The sequence below is a fragment of the Canis aureus genome, chromosome 12, assembly GCF_053574225.1.
Source record: "Canis aureus isolate CA01 chromosome 12, VMU_Caureus_v.1.0, whole genome shotgun sequence".
Taxonomy (NCBI): domain Eukaryota; kingdom Metazoa; phylum Chordata; class Mammalia; order Carnivora; family Canidae; genus Canis; species Canis aureus.
This window is the reverse complement of record NC_135622.1, coordinates 43,768,041-43,794,411: the sequence shown is the minus strand read 5'-3', so window position 1 is coordinate 43,794,411 and position 26,371 is coordinate 43,768,041. Positions and strand designations below refer to the sequence as shown.

Sequence of the window (26,371 nt, the reverse complement as noted above, 5' to 3'; positions counted from 1 at the left end):
TGGGAGGGAGGAGGGCTGTGGGAGGTCACTCTGGCTATGAGGCTCTCTTTCCCTCTTCTGAGGAGTCAGTACACGGACTGGAAGATGCAGTTAGACACAAGTTTATTGGTGGAGCTGTGGTGGAGTCCTCCCTCTCTCTGGGATAGCCGAGGGCACAGCACCAACAGAGGGATGGACAGACAGATCCCCAAAAGGACACATGGATGGTGCAGACTCAGAGAGACCATAGCACAGCCACAGAGGCACAGAGACACACAGGCCACAGCACCAAGAAACACATACACATGGAGACAAAACCACAAGGCTAGAACAAACAAAGTGCGGGTTTTGGGGCTCCTGCATAGACAGAGCGAGGGCCACATGGGGAGGGGGCCCCTGCTGACCTCCCCCAGGCATAGGCACACCAACAGCACACAGACAGGCAGATGCCCCCAGCCAGCCAGCCAGCCTGCCACACAGACAAATGAACTGCATGGAAAGGACGCTTGTGCTCCCTAAACCACAGGGAGTGGGGACCAAGGGATTTCTACACACCCCCACTGATTAACTCCCATTCAGCCTGACTCCTGCCTCCCCACCCCCCCCACACACACTTTGGTCTTGTCCACTGGAGCTGGGGGCTAGGGAATGGGCAGATGGAAGGAGGGAGAGAGGAAGGGGTACGGGACCTGCTGTCCCTTCTCCGAGAGCAGGGAGGCAGGTACTGAGAGTCCGGGCCTGAGCCAGGGCCTGGCAGTAGGGTGAGGGCGGGGCCTTGGCTCAGGCTTGGGGGGGCTCCCGGCAGCGCAGGCACTGGGCCATCTCGGGCTGGTACTGCTCAACCTGCAGGGTACAGCTGGAGAATCCAAACCGGGAGTGGAGCTGGGATGTGGCTTCAGCCAGGACAGCTTCAGGGTCAGCCGTGGAGTCTGTGGGAGAGTGATAAGAGGCAGCAGGTTCCCAGGGGACTTGGGAACCAGGCAGGGGCCAAGATAAGGACGGGTGAAGGGGGACCCAATGGTTTGCACAGCATTAAAGCCAGGCTTGAATTAGGAGCTTTATTTTCTTTCTGTATTGTACCAACAGCATAAAAATGCCAAAGAAAAGGTTGGAGAGATTCACCCCCTAATCAGCCATGCCACCATGCTAACCACCAAACTATTCTTATTTTTCTATTCTCTTCTGCTCTTTGACTATCAATAAACAGCTGTATGTTTCAGCAGCCACAGCACCCGATTCTCCAAGACAATCCAGATGTTAAATATTTTCTCATTGTCACTCTAAAGTTACCATCAACTATCCCACAAAGTATAATATTTTTGGCATCCAAATTGCATGTCTCTGATTGCTTCTTGCATCTGGAAGAAACTCAAAAAGCCTTTGTCAGCTTGTGAGTCACCATATATATTTTTAATAGTTGAATCATAATGTAGATATAATTTTACATTCAGCTTTTTCCTCTTAGCATTATACCATAAACATTTTTCCTAGTTGCCACACAGTGTTCATAATCATCAGTTTGAATAGTCCCGTGATACCCCACGGTCACAACTTACCTAATGTGCCCTGTTACTAGACTTATTACTATTAGTGATCTTTTAAAGGGTTGCTGGTTCTCTGCACTACTTCAGAGAGGGTGTCACCTCCCCCCAAAATACCCTGTCCAGGGTTCCTTGTCTCCAACATGCACATACATATGAAAAAGAGATCAAGAAAGAGAGATGGACCTGCAATTCCAGCAATTCAGATTATCTTCCTAGGTTTAGAAAGGGAGCCAGGCTGGGGCGGGGAGAGGCGGGTTGAGGGGGTGGGAAATATCTCTAGGAGGTAACTGGCTAGGCCCAGTGTGTACTCACCAATGGCCAGGTGTGCGGAGGCAACATGGTAAGTAAGCGTAAGGGACCAGAGGTGCAACTCATGAGTTGCCCGGACTCCTGGCACGGACATCAGTGTGTCCCGCACGGGCTCAAACCCCACGCTTCGGGGGGAACCTGCAAAAAGCACCCACCACGCCTTATTACCAAGGCCCCTCCTGCCCAAGGACAGCCCCTTACCAGACTCTACCTCCCCCATTCTGTGTCTGCTCACCATTAATCCCCACAATTCACTCTGTGCCCGAATCCTCCTTCTAGCAATAGACCCCAGGATCCAGGCCTTCACCTGACACTCTCTTGAAAGAAGAGAGGTGGCTCAGAGCTGGAGCAAGGTCAGAGAGGATCCAGGTGAGGAACTGTGACATCTGACTTACCTTCCATGAGGACACGAAGAACATCTCGGAGGGTGGGAGCTGTAGATCCCAGGGCACAGATGGAGAAGAGGAAGGTGCTGATGGGGTCAGCTGCCTTGTACTGAGGCTGTAGGGAAAGAGACCTCTGAGCCCAGGAAACAGGAACCTTCCAGAGGAAGACCTAGGGGTGTCTTAGACAAACAGGACCCAAGAGGCCCCTGAGAGCCCTGCTGGGGGAAAGGGACCATGCCCCGAGCAGGGATTTCGGGGGAGCTAGGAGCTTGGCGGGGGTGGTGGGGGTGGGGGAGAGGCCAAGGGTCCAAGGAGGGGGTTAGGGTGTGGAGCTGGGGGAGGAAGGCCCGGGCAGGCTTGTGTGCACAGTACCTTGAAGTAGATGAGGACAGAGGCGGCCAGTACCCCAAGGCTCTGCAGGAGGTCCCCCAGCACATGCACAAAGGCTGCCCGGACGCTGGTGTTCCCCAGGGGCAGGGGCTCCCCAGGCCCCTCCTCCAGCGGTGCATACTCCGCCCCCCTAGACCCGTGGCTGTGGGGGGGCCCAGCCTGGTGCAGCACAAAGGCCATTCTGAGGGGGAAGCAGAGCAGCTCAGCCCACGCGGCCCATTCCTGGCCTCCTCTGCCCTATTTCCACATTCTCTCCACCTCCCCCTACCCCCCCCCGGAGCTCTTTCCCCACCTATTTTCTCCCTACTTTCCCAGCCCCAGACAAAGACAACATCGGCCAAGGGAGACAAATCATGTAGCCTGGGGGACATAACACTGTACTTGGTGCTGGAGACATGGATTCACATCCTGACCCTGCTATTTACACCTGTGCAAATCACCTAGCTACCTCTTCCATTCTGTTTCTGTTTCATTAACTGTACACTAGGACTGATACTGTCTACATCATGGGGTGGTTGTGGGGCTCAGATGAGACAGTGCTGCCGAAAGCCCCCAGCAGAGTGGCTGGTACACAGCAGGCCCTTAATAAATGCCTGCTTACTGGGATCCCTGGGTGGCGCAGCGGTTTGGCGCCTGCCTTTGGCCCAGGGCGCGATCCTGGAGACCCGGGATCGAATCCCACATCGGGCTTCCGGTGCATGGAGCCTGCTTCTCCCTCTGCCTCCCTCTGCCTGTGTCTCTGCCTCTCTCTCTTTCTCTCTCTGTGACTATCATAAATAAATAAAAATTAAAAAAAAAAATGCCTGCTTACTGGGTTCTAGGTCTTTCTCCCAACTGTTTTAAGGCAGCCCTAGGGCAGGCGACAGGTGAGAACTGTGTATGTGTATGTGTGTGTGTTGCATGCCTGTTGGGGAGGGGAGAGAGCCAGCTCTCCCACCTGGGAGGAGGACCCCTCGCCCTGAGCCCCACATGGTGCCTGCTCCATACTGGCACGTACAGCAGATTGGCACAGACTGCGATGCTGGCGGTCAGCAGCATGGCACCCCCCTCGATGTGGTAGTCGCTGTGCAGCAGGCGGATGAAGGCCAGGTACAGGAGGATGCCAGTGACCATCCAGAGGGAGACCACAGAGGCCAAAGCCCCCAGAGTCTCTGCAGGGGGAGACAAGCTATCAGAGACCTGCCCGGGACCCTAGGAGGTACCTTCTGGTAAGATCAGAGGCTCACTGGGCTATGCAGGGCCTTACCTGAGCGGTGCCACCCAAAGGTCATGGTGCGGGTGGCTGGACGGGTAGAGAGCCACAGGGAGAAGAGGCTGCCTATCATGCTGCCCACATCTGCCAGCAGGTGGGCTGCATCGGTCATAATGGCCAGGCTGTGCGCCAAATACCCACCTGCAAGGATAAAGCAGTGTACTCTGGGTCCAGTTAGAAAGTAGCATGAGCTGTGGCAGCATGTGGATAAGCAGGGAGAAAAACTGGGGGGCCCTGCACCAAAATGTGAACTGTGTTTTTCTCTGGTGATGGGACTACAGGAAGTTCTTATTTGCTTCTTTTCACTCATCCACATTTTCTAGTTTTCCTATAATGACACATTTTCATATCAAGAAAATAGGACTTTTAAAAGACTCAGCTAGGGATGCCTGGGTGGCTCAGTGGTGGAGTGTCTGCCTTTGGCTCAGGGCGTGATCCTAGGGTCCTGGAATCGACTCCTGCATTGGGCTCCCTGCAGGAAGCCTGCTTTTCCCTCTGCCTATGTCTCTGCTTCTCTCTGTGTGTCTCTCATGAATAAATAAATAAAATCTTAAAAAATAAAAGACTCAGCTAATGCTGAGAAGCTGCCCTGGCCCCCCCCCCCTCCGCTGCGGACCTTGCCCTGAATTCCCCTTGGTGCTGTCTCCCATCCTCTCCCGCTCCCTGAGTCCTGAGCACCCAGGTCTCCACTGCAGCCATCTCCTTCTCTGCATGTCCACCAGGAACGTTGCTGGGACTCTGGGCGGAGAGTGGCTCAGGCCGGGGTCAAGAGGACGGGGTTCGAGGAGCAGCCCTCTGACTTACCAACCACCTCCCCGGCCATGAAGACGCAGCACACGGCACAGGCGGCACACAGCTGCCTCTGTGCCTGCAGCCTCTCAGGGGTGAGGCCCGGCTGTGGTAGGGGGTCCCTGTGGCAGTGGTGGAAGGGCATCTCCACAGATTTGGGTTCCTCAGGGACGGCCTCCGAGGGCTCTGTGAAGAGACTGAGATGGGTAGCGTGATTCAAACTGGTGCATGGCCATGGTCTGACCTGTTCCTCAGTCCCGCTAGACAGGCTTCATTAGCCGTGGCCCAACACTCGCTCTGTCTGTCCCAAGGCCTGCTCAAACCTGGGAGCCTCAGAGACAGAGGGCCACGTGAGAGAGTGGGGCTAAGAAACCGCTCAGAGCCCAGCCTCCCTTTTCTGTCATACACAGAGCCATGGAATTTCACAGCTGGAAAGCACTGTAGAGATGGTCTCGTCTAACACTTGTTACAGAAATGACAAGTATGAGACTCAGAGAGGGGGAAGACATATGGAGGCCACACGGCGAGTTCGTGGTATAGAGTAGACTCTACCATAACGAATTGATAGACACCATAAGGAACACAAGTGAGCAGGAACTTGCTGACCTCCAGGAGCTTTTGGTGAACAAGATGAAGGTGTATCTAGTGCTATGACAGTAGCAAGAGAGTAGCTATTGCCATAAAGCCAAATGCTGTCAGGGCTGGGAGGATAGAGGAGTAGACGAATTAGAGTGAAATCAGAGAAACTGAAGGATGGGGAGGGTTTTGGTAAAGACTGGGTGAACATGCCAGGCAGAGGCAACAGGAAGGGAAGGTGGTGTCAAAGGGTGAGCATACAATCCTGGCCTTGGTGCTTCCCTCCCAGATCCAGGTCCCAGTGTCTCCATCTAGATCCTTCCCCTTCCCTATGTAGACATGCAGCTGAAATGTGGCCATTTAAAAGAGTGGAATGTTGGGATCCAGAAAAATCTGATATTTCAGATCCCAGAGTTGGGGTTGTTATAGGGAGTATGAAGCACAGACTGCTGTGGCTGGGGAGGCAGTGGGAGGATGCTGGATATGGAGGCTGCCCCATGTTAGCTGGACCTTGGTCTGATCATAAGCACCTAGCAGAGGCCACCTTAACTGTACAGTGCCAAGCCCCCCTTGGTGAATGAATGGGGCTGGGGCCTCACCTGGTATGCCAGACATTGAGCTCAGGCTGTTTTAGGTTCATACTGGCCCAATTCTTAACCCCATGACTACCAAGTCTGAACCCCAGCAAGGCCAGAACCTTCCCACGGAACAAAGGACGTAATAGAAAATACAGTCCTAGAAATACTCATGGAGGTGTGACTAGAATACCCATGAGTAAAAAAAAAAAAAAAAAAAAAAAAAAGAATACCCATGAGTGAAATCGAAGGCTCTAGGTTGAAAAGTGGTCACAGCAGTAAAGTGAGGAGGGAAGCCTGGGGTCTTCCGGCTCAGAAAAGCTCTGCCAAGTGGGTGAATTGAGGTGTGAGGGAGGTGGGGGGACATTTGGTGCTTCTAGGGAAGATTCAAGTGCTGGCAGGTAGATTAATTTCTTGGAATTTTCTTCCAAGACTTAGTATCTCAATGTGTATGATTCCACATCTGGTGTGTTTCCAGAGGAGACAGGGAAATGAGGGTGGCTCTGAAACCCATCCTCATTCTTCAATGAGGTATACATATAGTTGGGTGCCTGGGAATCAGGTGGCAGGTGGTATACACATGGTGAAGCCTGGTCTAGTGGGAGAGACAGATGTTTCACCGATGACTTACTAGGCAAGGAGAGGCTGGGGCCAGGAGGATTATGAATGAAGGACTTTGGAGCACCAGGGAGGGAGTGACCACCTGTGATGGGGGTGAGGACAACTTCACAGAGGGAGAGATGTTCAACATGAGACCTAGGTGAAAAAGAGGGCTCCATACACATGGGATGTCAATGACAAGATAAGTGGCTAGGAGTTTTAAGTATCAGGAGCCAGGCCAAGGGCTGAGGAGGGAAGCAAGGGCTCAAAGGAACATGGAGGGATATACACTGATTGATTTCACATATCTTTCCCAAGCCCTGAGATGACCTTGCTGATGTATATTAGTCTGAGAGGGAGAGAGGAGAGAAGATGGAAGGGTTCAGACTAGACCAGGCCACAGATTCCCTGCACAGAATTTTAGAGGAGGGGCAGGTAGGTTAGGGAAGAGTCTCTTTCAGAAAATACTGCAGGATTTGGTGACTAATGGTCATATGAGGATGAAAATGAGCCGGGAGTCAGAGATGCGGGTCTGGATAGCAAGCACAGGCTGCGTGGCTTTGGGGCAGTGGGCAAGATGCCTTTTTTGTAAGGCACAGAGTAGCCAGTCATCAAGGTAGCCACCCATCAACAGGCTACTCCCTTTTGTTCTGCATGAATTGGGCACTAAAGAAGCCTCATTGTTGGGGTGCCTGGCTGGCTCAGTTGGTAGAGCATGCGACTCTTAATCTCAGGGTCATGAGCTCAAGCTCCACCTTGGGCATGGAGCCTACTTTAAAAAAAATACATTAGAAAAAAAAGAAGCCTCATTGTTGGTGTGAGTGGGTGTGTGCGTGAGTGTGTATGTGGGTGGGGGGCTACATGCTGTTTAGAGAGAAAGAAAGGCAGTTTTCTCTCCTTGACACTCTGAAACCCCCAACAAACAAGTAATATTGAGTGAGGTAGAGGGGAAGTTTGGGGAGGGGACAGGGCCTGAAGCAGAGTCAAAAGGATATGTGAAGAGCCAGCCAGTGTCTTGGCTGGAGCCTCCACAGCTGCCCACGTCTGCAGTCCCCTGCAGGAAGGAGTCAGACGGGAAGTCTGTCCTCCCTTCTGTTCATCCACTCCCCCACCCACTCAGGTTTACGGCCCTCGCCCAGGGAAAGAGCGAGAAACACACAGAGGAACCAGAGACAAAGGGAAAGGTGCTCGGAGGGAAAAAGAACGGTTGGGAGAAATGAAGAAGGGGGGGGGGGGGAAGCCGACGAGAAAGAGCTAGAGAGCCTGTCAAATTTCCGAGACAAACGGACGGTCAGCCAACAGACAAAATGGCCAGCGGAGGTGGCCAGGATGGGCCTGGCGCGGCGCTCCGAGGGCCAAGGCGCACAGAGCCGGCGGGCGCCGGGCGCGGGAGGCCGGCGGGACGCGGAGGAGGTTCTCCGGCCGCCCCCGGCCCGCTGTCCCGGCCGCTCCGCGCGCCTCATTTCACACCTCGCCGCCCCCGGCCCCGTCTGTGCGGAGCCGGGAATACCCCCTGCCGCCCAGACCGCACCTGCTCCTTCGCTGCCACCCCCTCGCCTCCCAGCGGCCGCCGCCCCCCAGGGGCCGGGAAGAACCGCCGTGGAGCCCGGGCCCATCTTCGGTCCGGGTGCGCACAGCTGGCCGTGGCTGGAGGGGGCGCCGCGAGCCCGGCGCACGGAGGAAAGGGCCAGGGGCCTGCAGCGGGGGCTCCGAAGGCGGGGCGGCCAGATGCCCCCACCAGCAGGGCGCCCGAGCAATGCAGACATCGGGGCACCGGGCGCGGACTCCGGCCCGACGGAGGGGCAGCTGCTCGCGGGAAAGTCAGATGCGGCGAGGGCGGCTGAGGGGTCCGGAGGCTTGGGGGACGCGCCGGGGAGCCGATTTGCGGGACCGAGAAAAAGCGTGGCCGGGAGGAGCATAGCAGGCTGCTGGGAGGGGCGGGGGCTTCTGGCCGTGTGGCCGGGGAGGACAGACCCGGCGCCGCGAAGCCGAGGGAGTTGCGGTGCGCTGGGGCGGCCAGCCGGGGCCGCGCCGAGGGAGACAACGAAAGGGGCGGATGGCACGAGGGTGGCGCCCCCAGGCTGAGGGCTGGCCCAGGTCTGTCCTACCTCTTCAAGCGCAGGCCGCCACCGGCGCCGCCGCGGTCCCGGGGGCTCACCAGGCGAGTGGTCTCCGAGCCCCCCGTGGCAGGAGAGGGCTCCATGTCTCCGCGGCCCCGACCGTCTAGGCCCCACCGAGGAAGAGAGAGGCGGGGCCGGCCCTGCACCAAGTCCGAGCGGCCAGCCGACCCTCGGACTCCCCGCAGGGCCGCGGGGCCACCAGAGTGGAGGGAACTGCAGCGACTGTGGCGCGGGGAGTCCGAACTGCAGATCCCGCTGCCTTTGGAGCCCCGCCCCGCGTGGGGCGAGCTCCCCAAGCCCCGCCTCCAGGCTCCCGGGCCTCTCCCCCATGCCTAAGCCCCGCCCCCGGAGCCCGGCCCCCATAACCAAAGCCCCATTTCCCAGTGCCAGAGCCAGGTGGGGGCGACGCAAGTCCTCTGCGCCCCCTCAGGGTTCTAGAAAACACCTAATCTCCATAGCCCCGCCCCCACCCAAGTCCCGCCCGCCGGTTCTAAGCCAAGCTCCCAAAACCTAGGCACCTCTCGACCAACCTTCCCCCAAGAAACACCTCCCTTCGCAAGCCTGCACGGGGGGGGGGGGGTCCTCCAACCCCTCCCGACAGAGGCACAAACAGGTGTGGGTCCATCACCTAGCTCGAGAGAACCAGAAAGAGCGTGGGGTGCGCAGAGACATATCCGGGAGAACTCCAGGGACTCTGGCCAGAAACCCCTGTGTGGAGGATGTGGGGTCGGAATTTGCATGCAAAATCTGCTGCCAAGCACTGTACCGCTCATTATCATTTATTTTTATAGAGACACTGGGTGACAAAAGCTTCCTGTTCTCCTCCAATCCATTACTATCCCTATTTTTCAGATGAGTAAACTGAGTTCCAGAGTTAGAAGCCTCTAGGGTCGTGCAGCCGGGTAATAAAATGCTGGGACTGGAACCCCATCCTCTTTCCCTCTCCAGTTCAGGGCGCCGCGCTGGCCACTGGAGAGGGCGCGCACGGCAGTCTTGTCACTCACAGTCTGGGGCAACCGGAGGAGGAGGGAGTGATGCCACCTCTCTGGTCACACAAACCTTTGTTCTTAGAGGGAGGTGGAAGCTTGTCAGCAAGTGATTCTTTGCCTCCGACCCTCTAGCACCTGGATGGGCATTCTCTCGTTTTGCCTCGTTTTGCCCCGTTTTAACTAAAGCCCAGGGGATGGATGGAGTGACTTACAGCAAAGTGGGTGGCTGAGCCCCGGGTTAAACCTTCAACTGCTCAATGCTCTCTGCCCCTCACACCTGCCGCCACTGTAGGATGAAATGGGAGTGGGCATCACATTGTGCCCTCCAAGCTGTGACACTCTGTGAAGAGGAGGGTCTGGAGGAGGAGGAGGGAGAAAACTGATCTTGGATGGGGAAGCGTGGAGGGTGGGAGTGGCTAGTGAGTCCAGCAGAGAAACCCATCAACCGGCACCCTTCCTGAAGAACACACTGGGCGTCGCTCATTTAGGGTTCTCGTCCCAAGGTTATTATCCCAAACGTTGCGACTGAGTGTACACTCCGCCCCCCCCCCCCAAAAAAAAAACCCGAACAAACACCAGGAACACGTGCCAGATAGAGTGGTTGGAAGAGATGGGGTTAACCTGGGAGAGCTTCGCGGAGGAGGTGAGGCTTGAACGGATTAGGCAAGCTGGGCTGCGGGCTGGCTGCTCAGGCGGGGGAGAGTGAGGCCCTTGCCAAGGTTTGCGGGCGGCGTGCACGAAGGGAGCGTACTGCGCTGGGAAACGGTGCGGAACAGAACCGAAGGGTCTGCGCGAGCCCCCCGCGCCGCATCTACACCCACGCTGCGCCCGGGGCCAGCGCCAGCCTTTATTCGGCACACTCCCCGCTACTCCCAGCGGAAGACTCAGCCCAAAGCCCACGCAAGGAGAGGGGCGAGGGAGTGAGGGTGGGGGTCCTTTCTCCCTCCAACCTCCCTTAGAGGAGTGGGGCCTCAGCTCCTTCCTCGGGCCAGGGGGTGCAAGCTGAGGTAGCGAGAGGGGAAACCACCGGCCAAGGTCACCTTGTAGGTCCTTGTTAGAGCACGGTTGGAACTCTTGTTCGTCTAGGTCAGGACCCCCGGCAGGTGCCGCTTGGCGCCGTCGGTTTTCGAAGCTCCGCACGGGGCCTGGGGTTTCCCCAATTCTGAGAGCCCTGGAGCTGGGATGCGGAGGGGCCACCGCGCACTCAAGGGCTGGGATGCTGTAGCCTCGCCTGAAGCGGCCAGGGCAGGAGAGCTCGAGACTGGGGAGAAATCGCGGAGCCCTGTGCGGGGAAGGGGCTTCTAGGCACGCCTTAGCCAATGACGACAACAGGGGACTTAACAACAATGGCCTCCTCCGGGATTTCCCTTCCCGGGCAGTCAGTCCACAGAGCGCAGACAGCAGCCCCGGGTTCCCGGGAGGGGGCGCAGACGCCGGCACATGCCCGCCCGCTACAGGGCGGGGAGCGAGCGGGCGGGAGGGGAAAGAAGTCTGGGAGCAGGTGGATGACAGGGCTGTCCTCGGCCGCAGCTCCCTCGGTGTCGGGCCTTGGAACGTGCTGCCTCCAGAAGCCGAGGGCACCAGCGGGGAGAATACCAACAGTTGCCTGTGCTTGGAAATTTATGCAAGAAAAGCCTGGCAGCGAAACAGAGTGCTTGCACCTGTTTCTCAAAGAGCCATCAAGTGGCCCTATGAAAATCTTTGCAAAGGGTCCTCTTGAATGCCAGATCTGAGGAAGGTATTCTGCATCTGCTAGGAGCTAGGAAAATTATGCAGGAGTTAGAAGGGCAGCTTAGAGCTGGCTTTAAGGAACTGGAATCTTGTAAGAACTATTCATTCAACATTTACTGAACACTTATTTCCTGCCATGCACTTTGCTAGGGTAACTGGGAATTCCCAGTGAACAAGATAGATGCATTTCCTCCCCCTCCTGGTTTTAACTTGATTCTAAGAGATTTCTATTCTGCTGTCTTTGGTTACTGGTTTACCCACATCCTCTTAATGTCTGTCCTGTCGCCTTAGGTATCAATTCTCCCTAAGGAGATTCCTTAGGCCACTTTGATCAAGTCCCAAAGGGGTGAAGGAAGCAGGAAGCCCTGGAAGTTCTCAGGATAGGTCAGTGCCAGAACAGAGGGTGGCAGAGCAGGTCAGAAGGGGCCTCCTGGGAATCCAGGCTGGAGCAGTTCATATTGGGAGAGAAAGAGAGCAAGGTCCTGAAGTCAGTATTTGGCTGGGCTAGGAATCTCAGACAAGATTGGGAATCCAAGCATTTGGGCAATGGGTTAACACTGGAAAGGTCCAAGCCAGGTTGAAGGGTATAGGCAGAGGTAACAAGAGAGTCCAATTTCCATTCCATTCTCTGCTCAAGTGTTCCTCCAGGAAGCTTTTCTAAACCCCTTCCCCAACCAGGCTGAAGTTTTCCAGTGCTTTTCCAGTGCTCTCAAGGCCCGCTGTGCTTATGTGATGGTGGCACTCAGCACACTGAAACAAAATGGTATGTTTGTCTCTTCACTAGAATACAAGCTTTCTGAAGGCAAGAATTATCTTTCTCATCACGGTATTCCTGGGGCCCCCCAATGGCTGACACATAGTCCTCCATACAGCCACCCCAGAAAAAAAGGGGCTGGTTGTCAGAGTGGAATCAAGATGGAGAAAGCAGGATTTTAGCTGGAGATAGAAAGGATGAGGGAGGGCTAGAGCTGAATTATTACCTCCTCCTAGAGGCTTTCCCTGATTCCCCGACTAGGTTGGATCTCACGTTACATATTCTCATTGCACACTTCTTTTCTTCCTCAGCATTTTTTTAAAATTTTTATTTATTTATGATAGTCACAGAGAGAGAGAGAGGCAGAGACACAGGCAGAGGGAGAAGCAGGCTCCATGCACCGGGAGCCCGACATGGGATTCGATCCCGGGTCTCCAGGATCATGCCCTGGGCCAAAGGCAGGTGCTAAACCGCTGCGCCACCCAGGGATCCCTCTTCCTCAGCATTTATCAAACTGTAATTACATCATTATTTGGGAATTACTTGTTTCTTTTAAAAAATTTTTTTAAATTTTTATTTATTTATGATAGTCACACACAGAGAGAGAGAGAGAGAGAGAGAGAGAGGCAGAGACACAGGCAGAGGGAGAAGCAGGCTCCATGCACCAGGAGCCCGACATGGGATTCGATCCCGGGTCTCCAGGATCATGCCCTGGGCCAAAGGCAGGTGCTAAACCGCTGCGCCACCCAGGGATCTCTCTTCCTCAGCATTTATCAAACTGTAATTACATCATTATTTGGGAATTACTTGTTTCTTTTAAAAATTTTTTTTAAATTTTTATTTATTTATGATAGTCACAGAGAGAGAGAGAGAGAGAGAGAGGCAGAGACACAGGCAGAGGGAGAAGCAGGCTCCATGCACCAGGAGCCCGACATGGGATTTGATCCCAGGTCTCCAGGATCGCACCCTGGGCCAAAGGCAGGCGCCAAACCGCTGCGCCACCCAGGGATCCCAAATTACTTGTTTCTTCACTTGGCTTCCAGGATACCATAATCTGGTTTTCCTCCTACTTTACTGACTGCTTATTCTCAGGCTCCTTTGCTGGTTCCTCCTCATCTTCTCAACCCTTTTTTTTTTTTTTTAAGAATTTTTTTTTTAAGATTTTATTTATTTATTCATGAGAGATACAGAGAGAGAGGCAGAGACACAGGCAGAGGGAGAAGCAGGCTCCATGCAGGGAGCCCGGCGTGGGACTCAATCCTGGGACTCCGGGATCATGTCCTGAGCCAAAGGCAGACACTCAACCGCTGAGCCACTCAGGCATCCCTCTTCTCAACCCTTTAATGCTGGAATGGTCCAGGACTTGGTCACCCTCTTCTCTTACCTTTCTAACACTCTTGCCCATGGAGATATTATCCAGTCTCAAGGCTTAAAATACTATCTAGAAACTGCAGAAAGCAGTGGTTGTTGAAGCTCTATGATAGGTAGATGAGGGAATCATTGTGCTATTCTATATTTGTTTGAAATTTTCTGTTTAAAAAAAGCTTAACAAAATAAACAGCATCTATACAATGATCCCCAGATCTCTCACTTGAACTCCAGACTCAAATACCCAGATGTCAGCTTGACCTCACTTCCTTAGCATCTACTAGGCACCTCAAGCTTCATTGGTCTAAAACGGAGCACCTGATTATCACCCCATCCCAAACCTTTCCTTTCAGCTTTCCTCCTATGCCTGAACATGGGGACTCTATCCTTTCACTTGTTCAAGCCAGAAACCTTAGAGTTACCCCTGATACCTTTATACTCACCCCACATCCAATCTGGCAGCAAATCCTGCTCCCACCCTGGTCCCAACTACCATCATCTGTCTTCTTGATTACTGCAGTAGCTTCTGTGGTTATATTCATTTTTCTACTTTTATTGTCCTACAATCTATCCTCAATCCAGTGACTAGACCACTAGGCCAGATCCCAGCACCTCCCCATGTCAGTCAGTACCAGCCAAAGGTTTTCCAATGGCCTGCAAAGTCCTACAGGCCCCTCTGATCTCATTTTGATACCACTCTCACCTCCATCCCCAGCCACTCTGGCCTTTGTACAGGTCCTAAAACACACCAGGCATGCTTCCACCCTAGGACCTTTGCATTTACTCCTTTACATGCAATGTACTCTGTCAGATGTCTACATGTTTCACCTGAGGACCCACTCTAGGTCTTGACTCAAATGTCACCTTCACCAGCCTTCCTTGCTTATCATTTTAAAAACTGCAATCCCACCTCAAAGATTCTCTATCTGCATCCCCTGCTTTATGTTGCTCCATAGACACTATTACCAACTAAAATACTATATTTTACTTATTTTGTTTACTATCTATCTGCTTTCACCAGAATGCAAGCTCCATGATGGCAGACATTTTTGTCTGTTTTATAAGCTGCCATATCCCCAGTATCCAGAATAGTCTCTGGCACATGATAAAATCTAATAAACATTTGTTGAAGACATTAATGAATGTCTGTCCTCCACACTAGGCTATAATCTATGAGTACAAAGAAGAGTTTGACTGGTTATCATTGTATCCAAAATATTAGGCATGTAGCAATGTTTAACAGATATTTGTTGAGTAAGTGAACTGATTAATGAAAAAGGACAATTCACAAGGGAAAATGGTGCAAGGGCAATGGCATGGAAGGGTCACCTTAGAACAACAGTAAACAATGCACTTGGAGGGCTAAGTTGGTATCAAGTTGTAGAGTTTATTGCCAGATTTTTTTTTATTTTTTTTTAATTTTATTTATTTATGATAGGCACACAGAGAGAGAGAGAGGCAGAGCCATAGGCAGAGGGAGAAGCAGGCTCCATGCACCGGGAGCCCGTCTGGGACCCGATCCGGGATTGCGCCCTGGGCCAAAGGCAGGCGCTAAACCACTGCGCCACCCAGGGATCCCCTATTGCCAGATTTAAAAGGTTGTTTTGCATCCTGTAGGCCATGAGCAAAGAAGTGCTGACGATAGAAGCATTGCTTTACAAACGCTGATATGGCCATATCCAAGGATGAGACTGGTGGTAAGGAGAACAGTTAGAAGGCTAGAACAACAGACAGTGTGATATGGAAATCCTTTAACTGCGATTCTTCAAGACTGTAGGAGCTGAAAAGAAGGGACACATGAAAGAACAATTTTGAAAAAAAAATTAGTAAAACTTTTGGCCTGAATTGGGGAAAAGAATGAATCCACAGACAAGTGATGTTTGGGTTTCTTGAGAATCATTACCTTGGAAATAGCCAGAACATATGCCAGTCTCCCACTACCTCCAAACTATATTCCCCATACTGGTTCTTAACAGAGAAACCAAGAGGAACAATCAGTATGGGGAATATAATTTAGAGGCAGCAGGAGACTGGCATGTGGATAATCCTAAACTAACTCTAAAGCCTACTTATGACATCTGAAGCCATAGGCATAGATTGGATCTCCGGAGAGGAGAAAGCACAAGTAGAAGCTTAAAGACCAAACCATACAGAATATCCACAGTCAGGAAATGAGAGATTGAGGAGGGGCCAGAAGGGGGGGCAGGGCAGGAAACTTATTGGAGATATAGGAGGAGAACAAGAATAATGCAGAACCACAGAAATGAAAAGACGTGAAATGTAATAGAAAATGAAAAAAGTGATTTAAGGCCCAAAGCCTTCCCTGAAAGAGAGCTTGGTATTTTTCACTTCATTCAATCACACTGCCCGAATTCTACTAGTTATTTCTTTTATGTTAGTAGGAATGGAGACAGTAGGGTATTAACACTCATTCTCACTACAAGCTAAATTATAGTAGGGTTTTAGTTTTGTTTTTTAAAGATTTTATTTTGGGGGCTCCAGGTCGTGATCCCCGGGTCCTGGGACAAAGTCCTACATCAGGCTCCCTACAGGTAGCCTCCTTATCCTTTCACCTATATTTCTGCCTCTCTGTGTGTGTCTCTCATAAATATTTTTTTTTAAGTAAAGATTTTATTTTTAAGTAATCTCTACACCCAACATGGGGCTCGAATGTCCAACCTGGAAATCAAGAGTCACATGCCCCACTACTGAGCCAGCCAGGTGCCCTTGAATCATTGTATTTTAATCTGATTGCTTTCCACCTAACCTTTAGGGATGAGCTCATTTTATGGAGGTAACAGTTTTCACTAGAAATATTGAAAGAGGGGCAGCCTTGGTGGCGCAGTGGTTTAGCACTGCCTGCAGCCCAGGGCATGATCCTGGAGATCTGGGATCGAGTCCCATGTCAGGCTCCTGCATGGAGCCTGCTTCTCCCTCTGTCTGTGTCTCTGCCTTTTCCTCTGTGTGTGTGTGTGTCTGTCATGAATAAATAAATAAAATCTTTTTTAAAAGTTAGTTTATAAAAAGAAAGAAAGAAAGAAAGAAATATTGAAAGAATGGGCACCTAGGTGGCTCAGTCAGTTAGGCATCTGACTCTTGATTTTGGCTCAGGTCATGATCTCAGGGTTGTGGGATGGAGCCCTGCTTCTGCTTGGGACTGAATATGAAGCCTGCTTGAGATTCTCTCCAACTTCCTCTGCTCCTGCCTTGTCCTCCACTCTCCCCCTCACTCATAAGCACTCAAGTGTGCTCTCCCTGCCCCCCCCCCAAAAAAAAAGTATTGAAAGAAAAAGTGAGAGAGGTAATTTTGGAGTTCTAACAGCTTAGGGAGGACTGGTGGGAATATTTTGGATAGGAAGAGGGCAACATGAGGGTGCTGGGTAGGGGAACAAGGAAATGTGGTTCTCTTAGATTCTAAGAGGCTGGGAGAAGGATGCACAAAGAGGATGAAACAATTCTCATGACAATTTGCAAATCTTCCTAGAGGAAGGATCCTAAGTTTTCCCTTCTTCCCAGAGACAAAATGAAAAGCAACTTCTCTCTTTACAAAATTGGGAAGTGACCAGATAGAAAGGATGATGATATGATGATGATGACGAAAATAACATAACACTTACCATGTCCCAAGCACTGTTCAGATTAAATATTTAGTCCTCCTAACAACCCTAAGGGGTACACACTATTATTTCCATTTTACAGGTAAGATAGCTGTGCCCTGTCAGCCTGCCCTTAGCTCTGTAGTCTGGGGTTGCAGGTCAGAGAGGACAGGAGTATGCAGCAGCCTCTTTGGCCTGGAAGCCCTCCACCTCCCACCCAGATGTCTGCCCCGGGGAAGGACGGGCAAACAAACTGGGCCAGTGATATTTTTCTCACATGTGGAGAGAGCATGCCTTCGGCTGGAAGGAGTGAAAGAGGGACATTACCAGACACCATGGAAAAGATAGATATCAACTACAGTTTTGGTCTGTCTATAGATCTCAATTTTATTTTTTTTTTAAGATTTATTTAGGGGGCAGCCCCGGTGGCCCAGCGGTTTAGCACCTGCCTTCAGCCCAGGGCATGATCCTGGAGACCAGGGATCGAGTCCCACGTCAGGTTCCCTGCATGGAGCCTGCTTCTCCCTCTGCCTCTCTCTCTGTGTGTCTCTCATGAATAAATAAGTAAAATCTTTTAAAAAAATAAAAAATAAAGATTATTTATTTGAGGCACCTGGGTGGCTCAGTGGTTGAGTGTATGCCTTTGGCTCAGGTCATGATCCTGAGGTTGTAGGATCAAGTCCTGCATTGGGCTCCCCACAGGGAGCCTGCTTCTCTCTCTGCCTATGTCTCTGCCTCTCTTTGTGTGTTTCTCATGAATAAATAAATAAAATCTTTAAAAAAAATATTTTAGGGATCCCTGGGTGGCAGAGCAGTTTGGCGCCTGCCTTTGGCCCAGGGCACGATCCTGGAGACCCGGGATCGAATCCCATGTCGGGCTCCCGGTGCATGGAGCCTGCTTCTCCCTCTGCCTGTGTCTCTGCCTCTCTCTCTGTGTGTGTGACTATCATAAATAATAAATAAAAATTAAAAAAAAATATTTTACTTATTTGAATGAGAGAGAGAGTGGGAAGGGGCCGAGGGAGAGAATCTTCAAGCAGACTCCCCACTTAGCACAGAGCCTGATGTGGGGCTCAATCCCAGGACCCTGAGATCATGACCTGAGCTGAAACCAAGAGTCAGATGCCCAATCGACTAAGCCACCAGGTGTCCCTAGACCTCAACTTTAAAGTGAGAAGGGAGCTGGTATGTATAAAGAGCAGACACAGCATAGACTCTTAATTCAAAAGACTTGGATCTGGACCTCACTGATTGACTTTGAGCAGGGCCACACTTTCTTCAATTACACAATGAAGGCATTAGATGAGAGTTAAGCCTCTGAGGACCTTTCCAACTCAAAAACTATATAATTCTAGAACCTAGTGGTTGGGTATGACAAATTATGATCTCTCTCTCCCACCGCATATGCTCGAGAGCATATTTTGGGTATAAATATGTCAATGTCTGCTGTCTGTATATGTGTATTCCAGCTATATGACTAAAACTTTAGCTGTTTGTGGGTAAACAAGGGATGCTTCATGGTTTCCTCCAGGAGAGACCAAACAGCTCTGTGAGATAGTAAACTATAAGATCAGTGACTTAAGGGCAAATGACTCTAAAAAGGTTTTGGTCTGAAATCATTCTTTAGCATAGTTATTTTTTCTGTTCTTTTTACAACCAAATCTAATCTAGTTTTGACATCAACCCTGTGGAATAGCACAGTTTTTTACAGAAGAGGAAAAAGAGGCTCCACGATTAAGTGATTTGTTCAGGATCACACAGCTCATTACAGCCAGATCAAAAAACCAAGATCTAGGGCTTCTGACTCTGGGCTTGTGTGTTCTGGCTAGTACTGTGCAGGGGGGTCAAAAGAGACCCTGTGCATAGACACAGAGCAGGTGGGGTCTGTTTCTAGGTCAAGACAAAGTAGAGAGCCTCTAGCTAAAGATGCCAGGCTGACTTGTCTGTCCTCTTCCCATGTTGGCAGCCTACTGGCTGCATTGCCCTTTCATTCAGAGTAGAAGCTCAGGGGACTTAAAGATAATGGCTATTTCAAGAGCCATGAACTATGATTAGAATTAATTTGGGGATTCCTGGGTAACTCAGGAATGTGTGTGTGTGTCTCTCATGAATAAATAAATAAAATCAGGGTATCCCTGGGTGGCGCAGCGGTTTAGCGCCTGCCTTTGGCCTAGGGCGCGATCCTGGAGACCCGGGATCGAATCCCACATCGGGCTCCCGGTGTATGGAGCCTGCTTCTCCCTCTGCCTGTGTCTCTGCCTCACTCTCTCTGTGACTATCATAAATAAATAAAAAATTTAAAAAATAAATAAATAAATAAATAAAATCTTTTAAAAAAAGAATTAATTAGAATGTCAGGGGGCAATGATAAGAAGTAATAACATTCTGGGGCCTCTGGCAAGACGTGGGAGATGTTTACTAACTCTTTTCAGAGAAGAACCTGATTTGCCTCTTTCTCTGGGGTCACTTCTATGAAGCAGGGATGTGATCACACCATCTCTCATGGTTGCCAAGGAGATTGTTAGGTTACAGTGCCTCTGAAAAGGCACACAACGTTTGCTTATTCATTCAACCTACTGACATTCGTTGAGCACCTACAATATCCCAGGAACGGTGTTAGGAACTGGAGGAAAACTCAGACAGGAACCAAGGAGCTCTGGGTCACCATTACTATCTCCCCTACCGCCTCTTCTTAATTCCTTTTGTCTCTTCTCACCCAGGGCCGTATGAGGGAAAATGGTCTCTTTTGCCTTCCAAGTCCCCAGTTAAGTGCAGCCCTAGGGAATTCCTGCTAGGTCCCATCCTCTAGGCCTACATTGGACCAGCAGAGGGCTCCCTCTGCTGTAGCTTGTCCAACAAATCATTAATTCACTTGCTGTGAACCAGGCACGGTTCTAGGTGCCGGGTGAATCATAGTGAACAAAGCTACAAGGTCCCTGCCCTCAGAGAGTTCATTTTGTACTGGGGAAGGCAGATCTTAAATAAATTAACACACAAATAAACATATATTCACAAATTGTGGTGAGTGTGTTATGAGGTGGGGAGAGAGAAGCAGAACCCAATTTAGAAAGCCTATGTGGGGAGACATGAAGCTGAGATTCTAGAAAGATAAGTCAGCTAGCAGACAGCCTAAGGAGGAGTCTTCCAGGCAGAGTGAGTAGAATGGCCTAAGGCCCTTGACTTGGGAGGGAACATGGTGTCTTCAAAGAACTGACAGAAAAGCAGTGCAGCGGAGACCAGAGCAAGCAAAACAGTGGTGCCTGACAGAGCTAGAGTGAGAGGCAGAGGCCAGAACATGCTGGGCCTACAGACTGAGGTAAGGAATTCACTGTAAGTGCTCTGCACTTCTAGGGCCTTCTGCTAGTGTTAGTAAAGAGACAACCCAGGGATGCCTGGGTGGCTCAGCGGTTGAGCATCTGCCTTTGGCTCAGGGCATGATCCTGGGATCTGGGATCGAGTCTCACTTTGGCTCCTTGCAGGAAGCCTGCTTCTGTCTCTGCCTCTGTGAGTGTGTATGTCTCTCATGATTAAATAAATAAAATCTTAAGAAACAAACAAAAAAAAAGACAACCCAGGTGGGGGTACCTGGGTAGCTCAGTTGGTTAAGCATCTGCCTCCAGCTCAGGTCATGATCTTGGGGTCCTGGGCTCTCTGCTTGATAGGGAGCCTGCTTCTCCCTTTCCTCTGCCTGCTGCTCCACCTGCTTTTGTCCTCTCTCTCTGCCAAATAAACAAATAAAATATTTTTTAAAAAATAAAAAGAAACAACCCGGGTTGCTCTGCTAGCTCTGCCATCCTATGATGGTGATGAAAAGCTGGGAGTTAGCTAGGGTAATTTACCAGAGTACAAATCACGACCACCAACACCACACACACACACACACACACACACACACACACAAATGTCATTTTCAGCTCCTTTGTTTTAGGTAACTGACCTATAAACTCAGAACCTATGAACTGGACAATTGATGCCAAAGGTTTTTTTTTTAATTTTTTTATTGGAGTTCAATTTGCCAACATATAGCATAACACCCAGTGCTCATCCTGCTATGCCAAAGCTTTTCATCCCCACCCCTATACTGATCACAGATCTACAGAAATAAGTTAGTTAATTCACTGGTCATTGTGCCTATCACACTCCTTAGGTTACTCAGATGGCTTGTATCTCTTGGGATGGAGTGTTGATTTACCCCCTAAAACCTAGAAGAGGGTGTAAATGTGCACAAATAACTGTAATAAAGGGAAGAGAGTGATAAAAGTCACACGAGGTGGAACAGAGTAGTATTATTTAAGTAATAAAGCTCTTTCAAATACAAGCTACAGGAGCTATTGCATGCTCATCTGTAAAGAAAATCAACATTATCAAGTGGTAGTAAATTATAAGTGGTGCAACCACTGCCTCCCATAGTAGATCACAGGAAGCAAAGCCAGGTGGAGTTAGGTGCTCTCAAGCCCTGCAGGTGGGATGTAAATTGGTACTTTGGCTGTCTTTCTGGGAAGAAAGTTAAGAGCCTCTAAAAAATTCGCTTTGATCCAGTAATTCCACTTCCAGGAATCCACCTCAAGGGGGCAGGGAAGAGATTTATTTGAAGATTTATAGACAAGAATTTTATTTTATTTTATTTTATTATTTTATTTTATTTATTTATTATTTTTTTTTTTAAAGAATTTTCGTTATGAGGGCAGTCCGGATGGCTCAGCGGTTTAGCGCCGCCTTCGGCCCAGGGCCTGATCCTGGAGACCCCGGATCGAGTCCCATGTCGGGCTCCCTGCATGGAGCCTGCTTCTCCCTCTGCCTGTGTCTCTGCACCTCTCTCTGTCTCTCATAAATAAATAAAACCTTTAAAAAAAAAAAAGAATTTTCGTTATGAGATTATTCTCTATCAAATGGCTAGAAACAACTTAAGAGTCCAACCTGGATAATAAGAATACATGATACATCCTTAGATATAATATTTTCTGAAAAGTGGTAGTGACTTTTTGAGAACTCAAGATACCGTTTACCACTTAAGGGAACGTGCAAACTAATAATTACAATATAACAGGATAACTGCTGTGACAGAGCAAGATGGGAACAACTGGAGGAAAGAGGGAAGGAGTCCCAGGATATTCGAGGTGGATCTTAAAGCATGTGTAGGAGTTTGAAGGCAGAAGGGAAAGAAAGGACGAAGTGGAGACGCCTATATTCTGCAAAAGAAGACTGGGAAGGTAACAGACCGCTTGAGAAAGGCTTGCAGGAGCCATACCTTTCATACAACCCCGGAGTGCAAACCGATAATGTTTCGTCAAGTGAGTGCACGAGCCCAGCCCTGCAGGTGACTGACTGGTGAACCTCTCCCAAGGCGGAAAGGTTGGCCCGCGGCCACGCCCACCGGAAGCGCTGGAAATGTCGTAAGGCCGCTGGCACAGGGCTAATCCCTGTGCTCAGGAGCGAAATAAGTCCCAGGGCTCACGTAGCCTCACCCCTAGATTTTCCAGCGGCGCCAAAAAGCGACCTGGAGTGTTGGCGCAGCGCGCAGGCGCAGTTGGCCGCTGGCCCTCGGCGGTGTGAAGTTTCACACCCGGATGGAGGTTGGGTGAGGCCTCACCAGCTGAAGAGAGCGACCCTGAGGTAGAGGTAGAGCACCAGGCCGAGCAGGGAGTCCACACGGAGCCAGAGGTCACCTGGGAACCAGAGTATTCCCTTCTGAGCATGTTGCCTTGGCCCTCATGGGCCACAGCCTCCCAAGCTGTCTCCCACTGCCCGGGGTCCTGCTCCCCGGTCTCAGGCGGGTCTGGGCCCCCACAGTTACCCCTTTCGCTTTGGTCCTCATCCCTTGAATCATCACCGTGTTCTCCCCGCTGCCCCATCTCTGAGGTTTGAGAGCAGAGGCCAGGGAAAAGAAGAACGTCTCTGGCCTTGTGGCAGCACTGCCACTTTAAGACGCCTGATTTCTCTTTGGTGGCTCAGGGTTTGGTCTGAATTGTTTCTCCCTTGAAAATTGTGCCTCTCCCGGCTTCCTGACCCAACCTGTTCAAGGACAGCGCTGCCCTGGTCTTTCCAACCCAGCAGTGAGCTTGGACAGGGCCAGGGCTGTTTGCCTAAGGTACTAGTAGTTCCAGACAAAATCGCTCTCTTCCCATGGTTTAGACCTCCCCTTGTCTGGAGGGCTGTGTAGCTGAAGGACGCTGGGAAATGCAAGGAGATGTTTGCTCTTTAACATTTGAATTTAGATGTCTTTTCTGGTCACCTGCACCTTCCTGCCAGTCACAGAGCCCACTCATTGTTGTCTTATACTTGTCTCTTTGTAGTCATTTTACCTACCTAGACCCAGAAGGCAATGAGTTTCCTGTCACTGGAAGTTCACTCCTCTGTGGCCTCGCCTGTGGAAGTTCTCACAAATGCTTCTTCCCCTCTGACCCAGATCATGTCTCATTTGGATGAAGCAGCCCGCCAGCTGTCCAAAAGTGGGACAACTCTCTATGCCGTGCTGGAGCTGAAGAAAGGTGCCTCACCTGAAGACATCAAAAAGGCTTACAGGTTCAAACATCAGCCTCTTATTAAACCCCAGAATTCCCCGCCGCCTTAAGCCCTTCTCTTTCTACCTTGCTTTCTGACCCATTGTTAAATCCTCACGCCTTCACTTTGGGTCACATGGGGCCATCATCCTTTTCAATGTGGCATGGCCAGGAATTTAGATGTGGGCTGCTTGCCTCCATCCTTTGCGCCACATCTCATGCATTCTTCTTTTCATCTAGAGACCTATCCCTGTCATTCATCCTACCTCCTTCCCCAGCCATTCCCCCACCATCCTCTCCCCACCCTCCTTTTGGGTATTGCCTGGGTAGGAAACTGGCCTTGAAGTATCATCCAGACAAGAATCCAGGGGATGCTCAAGCAGCAGAAATATTCAAAGAGATCAACACAGCCCACTCCATACTGAGTGACCCTAAGAAGCGGAAAATCTACGACCGGCATGGCTCATTGGGAATATATATATATGATCACTTTGGCGAAGAAGGCGTCACGTACTATTTTACGATGAATAGTTGTTGGTTCAAGGTATACAATTGTTCCTAGTCCCTTAAGTATAAGGAAGGAGGAGTGGCCCTCCTCTTGTCCAATAGCTGACCCTTCTCTCCCAGGACAGATCCTTCTGTTTTCTCATTTTCTTGGTGCTAAGGGGATTGAGGGAGGGGAGTGAAATGGAACTAAGAACTGCTGGGTTGAAAAAAAAAAAAGAACTGCTGGGTTGAGGCCATCCTTTCCTACCTTTCAGACACTTGTCCTCCTGTGCGCTCTGCTCACCTGTTGCTGTTGCTGCTGCTGCTGCTGCTTTTGCTGTGGAACACTTAAGCCACCATCTGAGGAGGTTGCCAAAAGATATCAGCAGAATGTCCAGAATCAGCCTCCGAGGTCAGGTGAGAGCCATAGACAGATTCTGAGGTAAGAGCTGGATTAGGAATGAAAGAAATTGTTGGGGGTGAAACTCTGAACACCTAGTGTGGGAGTCTCAAGTCAGTTTTGAGGTAAAGTGAAGAAAGAGAAGGGGATATACTCTGAGGGGCTTATGCCAAAACTGATGGTTTGAATGTAGTATTGGCCTCTCATGACTGTTAGGCTAAGGAATGGGGTGGCAATTAAGGTAAGGAATGGTGGGAGAGTATCTAGAAAAGGCAGTAGTTGAAGACAAGCTAGTGGATGATGTTTATTGCCTTTACTGGGAGGGGAGATGAGGTGTCTGAGGAGATCATCTCCATCCCAAGGAGTTAAAGTGAGGCTTGACTGAAGTTCACTCTAGTGCCACCTAGTGATGCTGATGTGTAACTGCAGGGTAATGGTTTTCTCACCACTATATTCAAAATTGTTACTAAGTAATTGTATATGTTTTTCAAATTCCATCATAGGAAACAAGAGAAATTTTAGAAGAGGGGAAGATGATAGCGAAGATGATTTCTAAAATATGAAGAGGAGTGAGGTATATATGGAAGCTAAAATGCAGCAATAATCAAAGGATAAGAAAAAAACATACACTAACTTGTAATGAGTCATTAGTAGAAAGTTTGTATCTTATACTATAGACTTCAGGTGTTTATATCCTTACCCACAGGGGGCTTGCTTTGAATTCTGGGTCATCGTTCCTTCTGGTTAATAAGATGCCAACCTCTTTTGCCCACAGGTGCTGACCCAGCAAAGGGTGCCTGCCCATCCCACTGGACACGTTGAAGAGAGGAGCAAATAGCCCTGTCCTGACATTGACCCTGATTTCCCCCTCTTTTTTTTTTTTATAAGCATCCCAACTTTGGAAGCATTGATGGCATCTATCCCAGTGTGGATACCACCTCTGTCCTTGATGATACCACTGACCCGGGCAATACAAGGCCACCCAGCTATTCTTTTTAGCTCCAGTCCCAATTTTAATCTGTTTAGATAACAGCCCTCCCATCCCTACCCTTATGACTTCTCAGACAGTGGTGAGCATTCTTTTTCCTGTGCACTCTTTTTTCCTGTGCCTTGGGATTTGAGCCAATTTCAGCTGGTAGGGGCCCTGAGTCACTTGTAGTATCTCCACCAAGATCCTGATAACTGAGCAGGGTGGTTCCTATCCCAGAGCTACTCATCAGCTAACCCTCCTTTGTTGCAACACTGCACCAAGAACTTTTAGCATCAGCCTCATTCCTATAACCAGCACACCTTTCTGGGGCTGGTCTCACTTCTCCTGGTGCCCATGCACTTGATGTTTCAGCCTCATTCTATGCCACCATGACTCAGCTCAGGCAAATTATGAATGCATTTGAGGTGTAGAGGTAGTTATCTCACCTTTGGATTCTGTCTGGACTCCACCACAGCACAACACTCCTCACCATGGGTCCTGTGGGCTGACCAAAGTTCATACATCAGTGGTTGCTTGCCTCCATCCTTTTTACCACATCTTATGCAGGCTTATCACCATATATGTTGTTCTTAAAATGGGCATGAAACATTTTATAGGGAAAAGATACTACTTTTACAGACCCTGTCCCCACTCGTGCCTCTTCATATTGCCTGTTTGGTAACCTCTCCACACCATTTATTTCCCATCCACCCAAGGTCAGAACTGAGTAACTCCTCAAACTTCTCTCTCCTGACTGGGAGAGGGACTAAGAAATGTCAGTAAATAAACGATCTTTTTTGTCCAACCCAATGCATTTGTTGGACCTCAAAAAGACGAATCATGCCTGGGATAGAGCAAAAGGCCCATGGGAGAAAAAGACAGAGGGTGGGTGCCCCTATCTGAGACCAGCCTGCTTTGGAAAGGAGGAGTCCAGAACAACTATAGAGTTGGGGCAGAGGCTTCCTGGAGCCTTGTGATTATGACTTTGTCAGTGCTCTAAAATTTCCCTGGAGACCAATTCCCCTGGTGCCCAAAATAGGTTCCTGGCACTCGGGTC

At 50.3% G+C, this 26,371-nt stretch overlaps 2 protein-coding genes across 7 annotated transcripts; one reads left to right on the top strand and one right to left on the bottom strand.

The window, feature by feature from the left end:
* Nucleotides 1–85: 85 nt before the first annotated feature.
* SLC30A3 (solute carrier family 30 member 3) lies at nucleotides 86–22,356 on the bottom strand. Of its 2 annotated transcripts, XM_077915947.1 has the most exons (9): nucleotides 22,207–22,356; nucleotides 20,544–20,677; nucleotides 4,665–4,846; nucleotides 3,855–4,001; nucleotides 3,606–3,759; nucleotides 2,591–2,789; nucleotides 2,228–2,333; nucleotides 1,836–1,970; nucleotides 86–908 (listed from the first exon to the last, which is right to left on the bottom strand). In XM_077915947.1, exons 3-9 carry the CDS (start codon nucleotides 4,792–4,794, stop codon nucleotides 760–762), a joined length of 1,020 nt encoding a protein of 339 aa, XP_077772073.1. In that variant the 5' UTR covers nucleotides 4,795–4,846; nucleotides 20,544–20,677; nucleotides 22,207–22,356; the 3' UTR covers nucleotides 86–759. The 2 variants fall into 2 exon arrangements, with proteins under 2 accessions (XP_077772073.1, XP_077772072.1); XM_077915946.1 differs by lacking the exons at nucleotides 20,544–20,677; nucleotides 22,207–22,356 and adding an exon at nucleotides 8,509–8,794.
* A 71-nt stretch (nucleotides 22,357–22,427) lies between these two features.
* On the top strand, nucleotides 22,428–26,119 carry DNAJC5G (DnaJ heat shock protein family (Hsp40) member C5 gamma). Of its 5 annotated transcripts, none has more exons than XM_077915985.1 (6): nucleotides 22,428–22,577; nucleotides 23,365–23,480; nucleotides 23,789–24,002; nucleotides 24,220–24,361; nucleotides 24,848–24,918; nucleotides 25,120–26,119. In XM_077915985.1, the coding sequence occupies exons 2-5, from the start codon at nucleotides 23,368–23,370 to the stop codon at nucleotides 24,898–24,900; spliced, it is 522 nt and encodes a 173-aa protein (XP_077772111.1). In that variant the 5' UTR covers nucleotides 22,428–22,577; nucleotides 23,365–23,367; the 3' UTR covers nucleotides 24,901–24,918; nucleotides 25,120–26,119. The 5 variants fall into 5 exon arrangements, with proteins under 5 accessions (XP_077772111.1, XP_077772115.1, XP_077772113.1 ...); XM_077915987.1 differs by having other exon boundaries at nucleotides 22,433–22,571; XM_077915986.1 differs by having other exon boundaries at nucleotides 22,478–22,619.
* Nucleotides 26,120–26,371: the final 252 nt, after the last annotated feature.

Coding starts and splice junctions, on each gene's coding strand:
- SLC30A3 (XM_077915946.1), bottom strand. CDS start 8,603: ATGGAGCCCTCTCCTGCCACGGGGGGCTCGGAGACCACTCGCCTGGTG. Junction 4,847..8,508: donor GGCGGCCTGCGCTTGAAGAG/GTAGGACAGACC, acceptor TACCCATCTCAG/TCTCTTCACAGAGCCCTCGG. Junction 4,002..4,664: donor CATGGCCGGGGAGGTGGTTG/GTAAGTCAGAGG, acceptor TTATCCTTGCAG/GTGGGTATTTGGCGCACAGC.
- DNAJC5G (XM_077915985.1), top strand. CDS start 23,368: ATGTCTCATTTGGATGAAGCAGCCCGCCAGCTGTCCAAAAGTGGGACA. Junction 24,003..24,219: donor TGAATAGTTGTTGGTTCAAG/GTATACAATTGT, acceptor CCTACCTTTCAG/ACACTTGTCCTCCTGTGCGC. Junction 24,362..24,847: donor GAATCAGCCTCCGAGGTCAG/GTGAGAGCCATA, acceptor ATTCCATCATAG/GAAACAAGAGAAATTTTAGA.